Source organism: Dermacentor albipictus, chromosome 1 (assembly GCF_038994185.2).
Source record: "Dermacentor albipictus isolate Rhodes 1998 colony chromosome 1, USDA_Dalb.pri_finalv2, whole genome shotgun sequence".
NCBI classification, from domain to species: domain Eukaryota; kingdom Metazoa; phylum Arthropoda; class Arachnida; order Ixodida; family Ixodidae; genus Dermacentor; species Dermacentor albipictus.
In genome coordinates this window covers 429,486,696-429,501,528 of record NC_091821.1, presented here as the reverse complement: position 1 = coordinate 429,501,528, position 14,833 = coordinate 429,486,696, and the positions used below count along the sequence as shown (strand labels likewise).

Sequence of the window (14,833 nt, the reverse complement as noted above, 5' to 3'; positions counted from 1 at the left end):
AGAGATGGGGGTTTTCAGAACTCGCAAACTCGCCTTCTTTCGGAGAAATATGGCGCTGCCCAGCATTTGCGTTCTAGCGTCTCATTTCAGTGGCGCACTGCAACCATTCAATGTGTAGGCATCAATCTGAACCGACTGCTCCACTTATCCTCTTGGAATAGAATGCTTCTCCGAGAACATATGATCTTGACGACATCATAGATTTACTTGCGAAGATTCTCTTTGTTAGAGACTTAATGTATTGTGAAACGAATACATCACCGAAGTGGTGAACAGTGGTCGACCATTAGTCTCATACTTCCATTAACGATTACTTAATAAGACGGACTCCTGGAGAAAAGTAAACAAGTTTACTAGCATTTACACGTGTTTCATCCTTTCTCCTTCCTTGGGCAGGTTCGAGCCGTTCTCGACTTTCAAGAAGGATATCAAGTTCAACGAGAACTACACGTCCATCGTGGCCTCTCGCTGCATCATCCAGACGACCAACATCTCGGACGCCAACATGGAGAAGGACATGGTGCTTGACCTGAGACGCATCGCCGACAGCTACCCAGACCACCACATCACCGTGTTCCACACGCTGTTTGTGTTCTTCGACCAGTTCATCTTAGTGCGCGAGACGTCCATTCAGTCCATCGGCGTCGCCGCCGCAGTCATGATGATCATCGCCCTGATCTTCATTCCGAGTGTGTCGTGCGCCCTGTGGGTGGCCTTCTCCATCTGCTCCATCGAGATCGGCGTCATCGGCTACATGACCCTGTGGAACGTGAACCTCGACTCCATCTCCATGATCAATCTCATAATGTGCATCGGGTTTTCGGTGGATTACTCGGCGCACATATCGTACGCCTACCTATCGTCCGACGGTCCCACGCCCAACGAGAAGATGAAGTGCGCGCTCCACTCCCTGGGAATGCCCATCTTCCAGGGCAGCGTGTCCACCATTCTGGGCATCATCATCCTGGCGTTCGCGCCTTCCTACATCTTCCTGACCTTCTTCAAGACGGTGTTCCTGGTGATCCTCTTCGGCGCGCTTCACGGGATCCTGCTGCTGCCGGTGCTGCTGTCCATGTCGCACTCGCTCTGCAAGAAGCAAAAGAAGGCCATCGTGACGCACCCGTTCTTCGTGCCGCCGTACCCGTCGTCCAACGGCTGCAAGACCCCGCCCGTGATCGTCACCTCGGGCGACTCGTACGGCGCTCTGGGCGCGCCCTCGTCCAACAGCAAGGACACCAAGCGCAAGCTGAGCGGTGAGCTGAACCAGGAGAAGGAGATACCCAGCAACGAGAGCAGCAAGAACCTGCTCACCAACATCGTCAACTACTCGACCTTCCAGGACGGCAGGACTGGTGGTTGCGCGGGTGACCAGGTGAACCCGGGATTCCAGCCGGACGAAGACGAAGAGCACGACACGGTGCCCGGAAGGATAGCGCCGCCCTACAACTGGCCGGCGAAGGTGCCGCCGGCCGAACGATGCCTGCACAGGAGGCACAGCTCGAACGATATGAAGTCCGCCCCGCGGCTCTCTAAACAGTACAGCGTGCCCTCCTGATCGGCCGGCTGCTGTTAACCCTTCCCCCGAGCCTCTCCCCCCCCCACCCGCCTCCAGCGCCTCACCCGCCCAGCACTGGGCCGACGAACGGCGACGAAAGATGGGAAGTCTAGTCCTGTGCACTGTGCGATACGGGCTGCTTGTGTTGTACATAAACCAAAGTGCATTCGTTGTTTTTTTTTTTTACTTGTCCCTTCATTGCCCCTGGACGGACAGGGCGTGTGTACGGTACCGACGACGACGTATGGTAGCGGATGGACCTGCTTGACCAATCATCTGCGCACGTTCTTCGAGCAACAGTGTGCGTCGCACCTATATCGAGTATTGCATTGGACAGTTAGCGCCTCCCCAGCTGGAACCCGTTTTCTTCGTGCAACATCTCAAGGAATGTACAGACGTTCTGTTGTTGGGTGTGCAAGCCCTTACGTGACTTGCAACGCCCATTTTATGCCCGCCTTCAGATGGCATTTCAAGTGCCCGGTCTTTTACGCGAGACGATGAATGCAAAGTGTCTGCCTCAAATTCGTTTTGACAAGTGACCTTACGAAGGTTCCGCATTCGCATCTTAAGTGCCCTGTTTTTTATTATTTAGTCGCATTCGGTTTTTGTAATGAGACGAAAATTCAGAGACTTACATTTTTTACAAATCTATTTTACGTATTTAATGCTGTCGTGTGTTTCTGGGAGCAGTGTGAACCGAGTTGTCGATAGCGCTTAAGGGTAGTATGCATTGTGAAGGTAAATATTGCGTTGTGTTTTGACGAGTTGTTTTCGCAATCTGGACAGATCGTGATGAGAAGTCGAAGATTTCACACCAGAGATAAAGCATGCCGGTTTTGTGGCTGCGCTCGTTTTTGCGCACAGGTGCACACTCCTATGAACGGGTAGACGACCTTCAAACTGCTTAGCAATCACGGAAGGAGTTCATGTATAACATGGCGCAAAAATAATGAAAAAAAAACATCTGCGAGTCATACAGCTTCTATAAACATAGCAGCAATTGACTTCAATACACCATGCTTCAGTGCACGTTTAAATTACGGCTAGGCCGGAGTGACTTATCATATTTTTAGTGCAGAAAATGCAGTGCAGTTCATCGTTAGTGACACTGCCTTTGACTGCACAACTAGGAACGCGTACGTGATCGACAAGGCAGGATGAGGAAAGGTTTATAGGACCAAGCATCGGAACCCGATGCTTGTGGAGACATCATGAAACATTGAATAGGAAGGCATGTGACGCCTTTAGAAAACAAAATGATTCAAATATGCTTGTACACGTCGGCCTTTCGGCCAAAGGGGCCTGCACTTTGCAACATCGTTTTGTCATGCACGCTGCAAAATGTCACGAGTATGCAAAAAGTTACTCCAGTGGCACCTTTCCGAGAAACACGTGAAGCAAAAATGTGAATTTAGTTTTATCGCTCTTGTTGATCTACTCATCGCATGCATGCAGCATTTTCTTCATAAAAGCGCGACAGCACACTAAGACTATTTCGCAAACGAAATTGTCTTCTTTCTCCGCGTTTAGGTGCCTTGTTTCGGTAAGGCCCCACACACCTGAAATAGGTACACGTGCTTTCAACGGGGTCCTTTCTCACCCAGCACTTTGCTGTACGATGCAGCTACTCATTAGCTAGAGAACGCACACCTTTATAGAATCACTGTGGTGCTGTTCGCGCGATAGGCTCAACATCAATTCATAAGTGTATGCCTAAAGCTCACGTGACGAAGTCGTGAGAAACGAAGCAGCGCACACTTACGAGCTGCAGCACAAATGGCACAATTATGAATTTGGAACGCTGAGGCCACCGCACTTGTCAGGCTGCCAATCTACAATTACAGCGCCGTCAACACTTCGTGTAAAGGCTTGGCGCGCCTTTGGGTACGCCTCTTTGCAATAGCAAAAACAAGTTAGAGTCCTCGATTAAAAATATGTGCTTTCAGCCGTTCGCGACAAATGTCCACTACCTGAAGACGGCGCAGGAATCGCGCATTTCTGTTTAGTCTTGCACGTGCTGTTTCCTTGCCTTGTTTTCGCGATGTATCAGGTTGGTCATTTTATTGATATTGAGTGCATGATAATGCATTAGGATGCGATGGTATTCAACTGTTGTACATACAATAAATGCGAATAACGAATAAAGTTCACCTTGTTTCAAAAAAAAAAAAAGCTCGTCTCAACAGCAAAGACGTCAAATGCGCCATGGCAACCCCCCTAGCCGCCAGTGCACCTACAACGACGTCTGATCCTGATGGGAACAGTAGCGATTACCACGGCCGGCTTTTGCGGGGTCGCTAACAAAACGGTCGGCCCAGGTGGCCTCGCACGCAGAAATAAACCCTTCTGTAATTGCTCACGCCTCGTGGACCCCGCTCTGCGCTCTCGCTCCACTAAACAAGGAAGTGACCGAAGTGGAGGCTACGCTTCGGCCGATGCATTGTTGTCTCGTGGCGTCCTTCGCGCGGTAAAACCGCCAGTGTGTGTAGTAACACCGAAGAGGCAATAACTTTGCAGCACGGGCTGTGCCTACACTCTCCAATCCACCGTTGATCTAGTCAATCTATATTTAGAGTTCTGCAATTCGCGGCGCGGTAACGGGTTTTCAGACATTGGCGAGATGGCCGTGGAGTGATTAGCCCCCGAGGGGTATAGTTACAAAAAAAAAGAAATAATGACAAAAATAAACCGCAGATCCAACGCAATGTTGGAATATAACTGATGCGTGGCTTGTTCGAGGTAGCGAGCTGGCAGCGATAGGCGAGGCACGTGCAGGGCCTCGTCGCCCGTAGCTGCTCTGTATGTCACGAGGACGAATGCAATTTATGGTATTCGTCAAATGTAGAGTGTTGACGAGGGGTGTATGTACAGAGGAATACGACAGATGTGTAAGTTGATTTTGGACTTGTATATATCAATTGTTTCGCTATGACACATATTGAGGGATTGACCAAGAATGGGCAGATACCCAATGGCCCAAGTTGTATATTTGGTCGCGTATCCATTTTCACATCTCTGACGGTGCATAGCATGCGGCCCAAGGTGTTGTGTATAAAGGCGAAGAAATGGCGACGAACACTGAACCCAGGCGAAAAGGCAAAGGAAGCTTCGCGTTAAAGCTTTCTTTCCCAACGGAGGTCATACTTGGGTGCCAGTGCGGGCTCGAACGTGGGATCGGGAAAATCGGAGAGTATTTTAATGCGGTCTGAGCGCTGGGAACTGAACGCAATTATCAGTGGGTCAGACGCAGTGCAGTCCTTTTAAGCTTCCAGACAAGAGCCAACTGAAGCAGCATCAAGACGACTTGAGGAGTGCCCTATAAATAGCACAAGTGGTAGCAAAACACATTGTGGGTCGCGCACAACCTTGCACTCTATGCTGACATACTCAATGCTACCAGAAAATTTGCGTGCTCAATAAGTAAAAACATAATAGCATAGCCAGGTAACCAATTCCACAATCAATCAATCAACCAACCAACCAATAAATAAATAAATAAATAAATAAATAAATAAATAAATCATTTTTCCATTGACAGTAGGGACCAGGACTAAAAGCCGCAATGGCTTGACTAAGATCCCAACACCCAAAGAAATGGGGAACTAATTGAGCAAACCAGTGTGATTCCTCCGCTTCTGAACTGCGGCAGCAGTAAGCTCTCACTGTGGTCACCGCCATCTTCGCCAAAGAATTTCTTTGTGATGCGTACAACCCCGTATGCCTCCATTGCTGTGGCCTCAGACATACATGCGCAGACGCCACCGCTCTCATAATGTGAGTCGCGTTAAAAGAAAAAAATTGAAAACTGCAGAAATTCACGACCGCAAATATAGCTCGACAGATTCATATTTAGCTTCATGCACACGGCAATGGTGGGGATGCATTGCGAGTAATGCGGTCATGGAGGTCTCACTTCACGTGTTTCACAGTGCAGTTTTGTTTAACCTGCATCGCCTTAAACAAAGGTATCGCTTAATATATTACTACTGCAAGTTGTGGACATGCGGTTAGGGAAGATAACGTATTATTTGTGCACGTTTGTGCTTCCAGAATGCGAGGTACTATGTTGCGGAAGTGAGAGCAAGCAGCGGGCTGTGGCTGCCGGTCGCAAAACTGTGTCACTCCGCTCATACTGCTCCAGTTTCACACATGCGACCCCTTTCATATAATAACTGTCATATTTTGCGGCACATGTCATGTCAAGTTAGATGATGCGGGTATCTATATCTTTCGCATGTGACGACTCTGTCGTGGTAGCCCAGTGACTATGGCGTTGCACTGCTTATGTCGAGGTCGAGGGTCCGATCCCGGTCGCGGTGGCCAGATTCCGATGCGGGCAGAATGCAAATAAAGAAATGAAAAAGAAGCTCGTGTACCTTGCACTACGTGCACGTTAAAGAACCTCAAATTGCCAAATTATTGCGAAGCCCGTAATTACGGCGTGACACATAACCAGATCGTGCTTATTGCATGTAAAACCCCAGATTTTTTTTTTACATTTTACGCACTATTTTCTGGTCGTGAATATAAGCAGTGAGATAAATCTCTCAATAGTCTACGTAGCGTTGTCTGCTATGTATAGGCCACAGCACAGTGAAGTCAACTAGTGTCGCCATGCGGACTTGTTACATGCAAATTTCTTGGGTAAGTTGATGTTTACTGTATGGCATGATTTTTTGTATGGCGCAAGAAATTCTGGAAGAAAAAAAAATTCACCGACGATTACGATACTGCCTAATGCGAAATTTGAGCGCAGCTGTATATGTGTTTCCATTTCACGATATATTGGCTGGCGCGGACAATCTGTCTCGTGCGGCACGTTGCAATGGAGCGATGTGTGGCGCGACTGCTTCACTAATCGGGAGAGACCACCGCAGACAGACCCCCCACTCATGCAGCGCTTTCTTTCCATACCGACAACACGCGCTACTCTCGCGCCGTCTCGTAGCCGTCGTCGCCGCAAAGCCCGTCTTGCGCGGCCGGCACTACACTTTTCTTCTCACGCTTTCGCCATACCCTCTTCCTCCATTTTCCCCCTCATGCTTGCGCGGCATCCTCCTCCGGTTTTCTCCTCGATATATCTTCGCTATCGCAGTCTTTCATCTCCCGCTGCACTCTACGTTCGCTTTCATCCATGATTATATTCATTCGCTCAGTCAGAATGGACAACGCCGACGCTCGCCGGCGGAACGGGCGCCTAAGAGCTGTGCTCTAAAAAAAGAAAGAAAAAACTAGTAAACTGGTCTGGTCTTGCGGTCTGCTCTTTCCTTCAACGGGCTAGTTGGTATACGTCATCTAGAAATAGTCGCGTAGCGTAAGCAAGACTAGAGCAGCGTTTCGGCATTCAAGTGGGGTGTTTGTGTCCTCGTCTCGCTTGTATTTCGACGGCTACAGCGGTTGGCGCGTCCAACTGCCCAGCACGAGTTCAATTCATAGGGGCAGCGGTGAAGGAACGCAGCGGCGAGGGGCTTTTTCTTCGTCGTGTGGTGGGCGGGAAACTGAGAACGGAATGGTGATGCGATGTCAACAACGACGGCAAATGGACGCAGGAAATCGAGTTTTCACTTTCTAAACGCTTTCGCGCTTAGTTTTTAAAGAAGACACAACGTATGAAGTAAGTCCGGAGTGGGCGCGCTAATCATAAAGAACACACGCTGGAACGTTGCACATGCATAGTGAACACAGGATGAAGACTTTAGAAACCGCAATGAAAGCACGGTAGAATGGTCAATCTATAGATTCATTATTGTATGAAATAATGTTTCCAATATTATTTCCATGGATTACGCACTTGCTCAAGAATCGTGGCAACGTAGACTGTAACCATACCAGCGTTTCTTGTTGGGCTTGTAGAGACAAAACGCCACACATGCGCATACCTGTCGACGTTTGTCAATTTTTGCCGCCCTTCTGATAAACCAAAACATTAATTTTGAACTGTAACGTTTCGCAGTATATTCCAGCCTTCGCTTTCTCTGTTAACAAGGTCTCTTTATGTACACATAGCTTTGCATCGAGTTCTGTTCCGGTGCTTAGAACTGGTGCAATGCGCGAGCGATAACTGAGTTATATATTTGAGTTACTTGGGAAATTTAGTTCGGAAGGAATAACTCCGTCGGCTTGTGTGACGCCCGCCCACTGTACCAACGTTTAAAGTTCGTAATAAAAAAATTGTTCCAGTTCTCTTAGCAAACAATCCTTTTGGTTTCTTTCCATATCTACTCGATAAACCTTGTTGCTGGGTTATACAGCTAATTATGCTGCGATGAAAAATGCACCAAAACATATACGAGGTTATTATAACGCTGGTGAAGACGGGGGTTTGTGCAGAACAGCAACGGAGCAGCTTTCAGTTTGCGTCAATCGATGTGTACTTCCCTTATCATGCTTGCCTACGTTTCGTTGAATCTCTCATCCGCCATATCCATGTGCTTGGTTCCTGCAGAGTTTCACTTCGGTACAGAGAGACATTCTTTAATGAAAACTGGAGACGGTTTGGCTGGCGGCACGTCTGGCATGTTACTTCAGGTGAGTGCGGCCATAAATGGGATGACGCAGGACATAAGGTGGGCACACGCGACATAGAGAACTACAGCAGCTCGCTGAGACCAGTGTCTCGCCGAAATCTAAGGGTACCTTCGCAGCGGCGTCAAGCCCTAGACATATCTTAGATGTGCCTTTCTTTATTGCGATAGGAAATATATAGACACTCCAGGTGCATTCCTGCCGCAGGCGTTCGCGTCGCCGTGACGTTCCATATGAAGTGCAAGGGCGACGCCGCGCTCCGCATGTATGTGCGAGTGAAAGCATACGAGGGTGAACTGACGATAGTGGCTCAATCTCTCGCGCGCAAGGGGGCAAAGTAGGGAGGAAGCGCCCCGTATTCCGTCGCGCGCAAGGAACCGGGGGGAGGGGAGGTAGGGCGGGGGCGTTCTAGTCCGGCGGATGCTGCGTATGACGCGGCCGCGCAGGCCATATCTTGTGCGACGGGGACAGAGCGCTCCGAGTGCTGATAGCTTCGTGTGCGCTGTGTTCTCTTCGCTTCGTTTGCGTTGAAGCGAGAGACAGCGCGAAGGTCAATTAGCTCACTGCTGCTGTCACGCTTTCGCACTACAGCGTTTTGACAGCGAGTGTACGCGGTCATCGAGTGAGATGTGCTCATGCTTGTTTGTGCGCTCGTGACACCATGTTGTTAATTTAATTAGTAGGCAAATGGTCACAAGTGGATATGGATGATAAAACTACTATCCTTACTTCGTTAAGCTGTCTGCTAATTCGCTATCGTAATCGATGCTTCGCCTTTCAGGCGAAACTGCGACTTTCTCGATTCGGTTTTGCTTTAGTGCATGCGGCGATCGTTGAAGGTGGCCCGTGCATACACGTGACATGAGTCATGGCACACCCCTAACACCCGTGCTGGCCAAAACAAGAGCTCTTGAAAGCTAAAGCTACAGAAGGAGTCACACGATGTGCGGTCTCAATACACATTTTTCGCCATTAAAAATTTAGTGCATCTGTTACCGCTGAGTGGCTATTTACGCGCGACATTTTGAATATACGGAGTACATATTTATTGTTGATGCTCAACGTTGGTGTTAAAATCATCGGCGCTTCCTTTCCTCCACTGTGAATTGGCGGTTGCTTGTAATTTGGCGTAAACAGGCTTTGCACCGGAAGCAGTCAGCTCTTGCGCACTGTATGCCTGTATATTTCACTTACCTGACACATAACGCATTTTACAGCGAAGCTGTTTACCTCTAGCCTCCATATCTCCATATGCATCCCCCGCAGGCGTTCTCGGGGGGGAGGGGGGAGGGATGTACCCTGGCCTGCTTATCAGGGCGGTTGGACAGGAGTGCATGGGCCAATACCGGAGATAGTGCAATACTTGATAGTGCAGCAGTTGTTTTGTTGGCCTGCAACTATAGCTGCATATTCAAATGTCCCGTCATTCGACTTGATGGGCGTTTCGAGCTTTCAGCGCGGAAAACGATGCAGCAGAAGGTCAGCCGTATGGGTGTCGAGGTCGTACCCTTGCACAGAACATACTTTCTTTAGAGGCCGACGAAAGCTTTGGATGTAGAGTGATGGTCCCACCGTCTGACTCCAAGACCATCAGCTAGCGCAGCAGCACAGAAACAGCTAAAGTAAATAACTGTTTGGTGATCGTAACTCACTTTTTTTTACTGAACAGGTTAAGAGACGATGAAACTACCCGCGCTACCAAATTCAGACACACGTCGACGAGCAAAAAAACATAACGTCTGAGGGGGGCGTATTGTAACAGAAGAACTTTACGAGCGCGCCTTTCTGCACACTTCAGGAGCGGCATTGCAAGTGATAGCGGCGTCTTCGCCCCCTCTTGTGGTAGGCGCTGAAAAAAAAAGGTATTTATTGATGATAATAAAGTGAAATAGAGTTGTCTTTTATTTTCTCGCCACGCACATATAAAATTGATTGGCATGTTATTTTCGTTTATGAATCAAAACCGTCTTTTAATTAAAGCGAAGCAGTTTTTCTTTCCCGATGTTTGTTCCCTCCCCACGTAGTCGCGCGTCAATCGGTGCTCCCACAACCACTCTTGCTGATGTCGGTGACAATCTGTTCTGAACCGCTTCTCGCCCGAAGCTTCGCGACCTATTTGGGTCGACCTTGGTGCCGGCAAGGCTGCAGCAGCGCTTGCGGCAGATGCATCGGAGGTGCGGTGACCGTGCCAGCGCTGGTGCCGGCGTAGTGTGGTGCCGCATAAAAAAAAAAGTCGCAGTTTCGTTCGAAAGGCGAAGCATCGATTGCGATAGCAAATTAGTGTACATCTATACGAAGTAAAAATAGAGGTTTATCAGCCGTACGAAATTGCCCACATGGGCACACTAACTAAATTAGCAAGCATGGGGTCACGCGCGCACAAACAAACATGCACACATCTGACTCGATGACCGCGGAAACTCGCTGTCAGAACACTGGCGTGACGAAATGCGGCATAAGCAGCGAGCGAAGCGACATTCGTGCTGCCTATCGCTTCAACGCAAAGTAAGCACCGAGAACACACAGCACACACAAAGCTACGAGCCGCCGACGCAGCTAGATTCTGCCCCAACACAGATTGCTCTCAAGATACGGCCGCTCGACCGAGCGCAGCTGCTACGCGCGCAGTTGCAGCCGGAGTAGAGCGCCCTTTAGAGCGCCCCTCTCTCCCCTCCCTCCGGCGCCTCGCAACGTTGGGTGCCTCACGCACGACCGATGACTGCGCGCTGCCTCCCCGCTTTTGTCTCTACCGCGCGGGCGACAATGAGACACGATTGTCGGCTCCCTTTTCACGCCTTCACTCACACATACAGCGTAGAGGGGGGGAGGGGGCGACGGTGTTATCGCCCTTTTACTTTATACGGAACGTCACGGCAACGGCGACGCCCACGCCAACGGCAGAAATGCGCTTGGAGTGTCCATATAATTGCTATCGTAATAATAATAATAATAATAATAATAATAATAATAATAATAATAATAATAATAATAATAATAATAATAATCTTGGCGGTAAGATGGCAGTCTATACAGCTCGCAAGGCTTCAAAATTAAGCCTGAGGCGCGTACGCTAGAGCATCTGATAGCCAGCCATCTTGAGCAGGAATTTTCAGGGTGCAGAAGACAGCCTCCCCCCCACTCACCAAGCCGAGAAAAGGACTGAATGTTACACCCAGAATGGGAAGGGCCCGAAGAGTCTTCATAGCGCTGCGCCCGAGCAAGTATGTTGGATACTCAGCAGTTTTGTCGTGGCTGATACGCATGGCAGCCCTTCTTTCAGTGCGATTAGAAATGTTGTTATTGCAGGACCAGTCGTTCACTTCTACAGTACGTATTTACTTCAAGCGCATATGCTGCATGTTCGCATAATGTCGCAGTGGAAGTGTCAACTTCTTAATCAAATACATTCTGCGAAGATGCATTAGGAACTTGGTTTTTAGTTAATCTTTTTCCTGACTACAGTTTACAGTATCGCAGCGAGAAACATATTAGAAGAAGGTGAAGATATTTGCCCAGTTTAAGCATACCGACTGCACAAAGCGCTGATGGGACCTTTTCCCCTGCCCCACAATGCACTCACACCATCTGCTCTTTCCATAAGGAAAAAAAAAAAGTGTGTGTGTGTGGGGGGGGGGGGGCGAGGCTCGAAAGTCAATAACAGTTTCATTGACTCAGTACGTGCTGCTGCTCAAGCAGGCATCTAATAAATCCTGGTATACGCGGCTGCATGCATACGTCTTGCATGATGCAGATCTTCCTATGCAATGCACACGGTGCTCATATTCTAAACAGATCATTTCTTTTTGCAGTGGTCAAGGATATATATAAGGACACACTGACTCAAACATGAGAGCGCTGTGTAACGTTTCCTTCAGTGCGTCAGCGTTCTTGATCTGCACGAGCGATTTATTCCCAACTAGCCCATAAGACGCTTGCACTTGAAAGAAGTGAGGGATGGAGTACTTTGAACTAGATTCACATGCGGAATAGAAGAGCGCAGTGTCAGGTGAAACTGACGGTATGACTGCATGATGTACGTATTTCCCACTGTTCGGCTACTAGTTTCTTTCGTTTCGAAAGTTACTTTTGCTGCTGGAAACAGCACAGAGCTCGCACGTTAAACTTGAGTCACCGACACCACACGAAATACGCCGCGCTTCACCACTACCGGCGGTAGGCTAGTGTTGATTATCAACACTCGCTCAGTTGATCAGACTCAGTTGATGAGCGTCACCTGAGTCTTATGGACAAGCAATTATGTACCGTCTCACCGGCTTTTCGACCGCCCAGAGCTGACAGGCGAGATGGGTGCTCGCCCGGACTACGACTGGACCTAGCGCCGACGGTGACGCGTAAACAACCACAGTTCACTTCAAGACGACAACACCGCCCTCCGACTACCGCGAAGGCCATTCTCCCGATCCTGATAGATTGACCGTCACGAAGAGACCACTAATTGATGAAAGGGCCATTGCCCAGGACTCCCGGGGAACGGCGTCGATGACAGGTTCACAGTTTGCCATGTGGTTGCCTCGTATTGTGCAACGTAGGAGACAAGAGAGCCGGCAAAAGGGTGGTAGTTCGGCAAAAAGGTGGAACGTTTGGCAGGGATATAATATGAATGGCTCGGCGTTTGTGATTGGCCCGTGGATTCCCTCAACGAGTGCATGAGGGAAATAAACGGCATAAAAAGCGGATGCGGTCTGCTGTGGAGCGAGAGAGGCTCGAACATGCAAAGACTTTAGCATGTAATGTGCTTCGAGAGATGGAGCCGTTTTTGTAAAAGTCAATCTTGTACATTTGTCTACAAACCTTTTCCTTATCTCTTGCACATCTCTATGCAGTGCTACGGCAGTATTTAGCGCCAAGCAGGCGGTTGAGGGAAGTGAAGAGATTACAGTTCAATTGCCAGCCATGATCAGTGGCCACGATGCTGGGGCAGTCGAAGCGGAAAACCCATGCTGAAACGAAGGCTTTGGCGACCTTTTCCACAGTGATGCCCGGAATGGACACGGCTTCGGACCAACGGGTGAAGCGGTCAATCACTGTGGGAATGTACCGGTAGTCGTGAGAGGGACGAAGTGGTTCAACGAAATCAAGATGGACGTGCACATGGTCAAAGCGAATGCCAGGTGGCAAGAAAGACTGCGTCGGAGTTTTCGTGTGCCGGGTCACTTTGGTGGTCTGGCACGCGAGGCACGAACGTGCCCACTGGCGAACATAGGTGTTAATGCTTGGCCAGACTTGGCGCTATGTAATGAGGGGCTGTGTGGCTCGGATGCTGTGATGACAGATGTCGTGAAGGAATTGGAATACCGCACGACGGAAGGCAGCCGGAATGAAGGGGCGAGGTGCAGCCGTTGACATGTCGCACCAGAGTGAGCCAAGCACAAATGCGTTAGGAACGAGTTGTAGGAGGAGGGAACGGCGATTTTCACGCAGCGCTTGCAGCTCAGGATCTTCTATCTGCGCCTGAGCTAGGTTCACAGTCCACAGTTGATGTCTGAGTACCGAGCGAGGTGATGCGGGAGAGTGCATCAGCTGCCTCGTTTCAGTTCCTTTGATGTGCCGGATATCTGTAGTGAACTGCGATATATAGGCTATTTGACGAAGTTCACGTGCGACGTACATAGAAGAGTTTGTACGGAAGACATACACAAGAGGCTTATGATCCGTTGGCTCATAAAATGGCTGACCCTCCAAGTAGTGCTGGAACTGCGTGATGGTGGAGTATATGGCGAGCAGCTCGCGGCCAAAAACGCTGTAGCGAGTCCCGGCCGGTTGGAGCTTCCGAGAGAAGTCCAGTGGACGCTACTCGGACTCGACTTGCTGCTGGAGAACAGCGCCGATGGCTACACTGGAAGCATCCACCATAATGCGAGTAGGCACTTTAGTTCTCGGGTGGATGAGAAGTACCGAATTGGCGACATCTTGCTCAGCCCTGAAGCAGCATGAGCTTCGGGAGACTAAGAAATCACAGATGAGGAGCCCTTGGTCGTGCTAAGAATGTCAGTCAATGGGTACAGAAACTCAGCGCAATGGGGAATATAGCATAGGGAGAAATTCACTAGACCCAGAAACTCATGCAGCTGGCGTAGGGTAGTTGGTGCTGTGAAGTCTTGCACGGTATAGACGCGGTATAGGGCGACGTACGAATTCCCAGCGCTGAGATGTGGTGACCCAGGAACTCGAGCTCGGAAAACCCAAAGACGCATTTCTGGAGTTTGGCCACCAGGTCAAAGTATTGAAGGCCGTTGAGAGAGTTCCCAGAGGTCACGCTCATGATCTTGTGTATTGGGACTGGCGACGAGTATGTCGTCGATGTAGGCAAATACAGACGGAAGGCCGCGCGTTACCTTGGTAACGAATATTTCGAAAGCTTGAGCTGCAGTGGGTAGCCTAAAGGGCATACTCACATACTCACACACTTGCGACATGTTTGCTTTCATTTTCCGGGCTGTGTATCTTTAGAATAAACGTCGCATGCTGCCAATGTAATGGTCTTTAGGGTGGGGCCAAGCTGCCTTGAGCAACTCTTAGCCCTGAAGACCATTCCGATTTTCTAAATAAATAAAGATTGATTCTCTTTAATACTCAAGCCGGCCAAAGGGTTTTGTAATGGGCGTCTTCGGGATATCGTCAGGCTCAACTGGAATTTGATGATAGGCCTTGACAAGGTCCACTTCACTAAAGATTTTGCATCCTTCCAAGTGGCCTGTAAAATCTTGAATGTATGGAACGGGATAGCAATCA

General features: G+C 49.2%; 1 protein-coding gene across 1 annotated transcript in view; it reads left to right on the top strand.

Moving 5' to 3' along the window:
- The window catches only part of Ptr (patched domain-containing protein), a 112,475-nt gene extending 108,682 nt beyond the window's left edge, over positions 1 to 3,793 (top strand). Inside the window, exon 5 of the mRNA XM_070532284.1 lies at positions 397 to 3,793. Within this exon, the coding sequence (XP_070388385.1) occupies positions 397 to 1,555 (1,159 nt within the window). The 3' untranslated portion in view covers positions 1,556 to 3,793. The remainder of the gene's footprint in view (positions 1 to 396) is intronic.
- Positions 3,794 to 14,833: the final 11,040 nt, after the last annotated feature.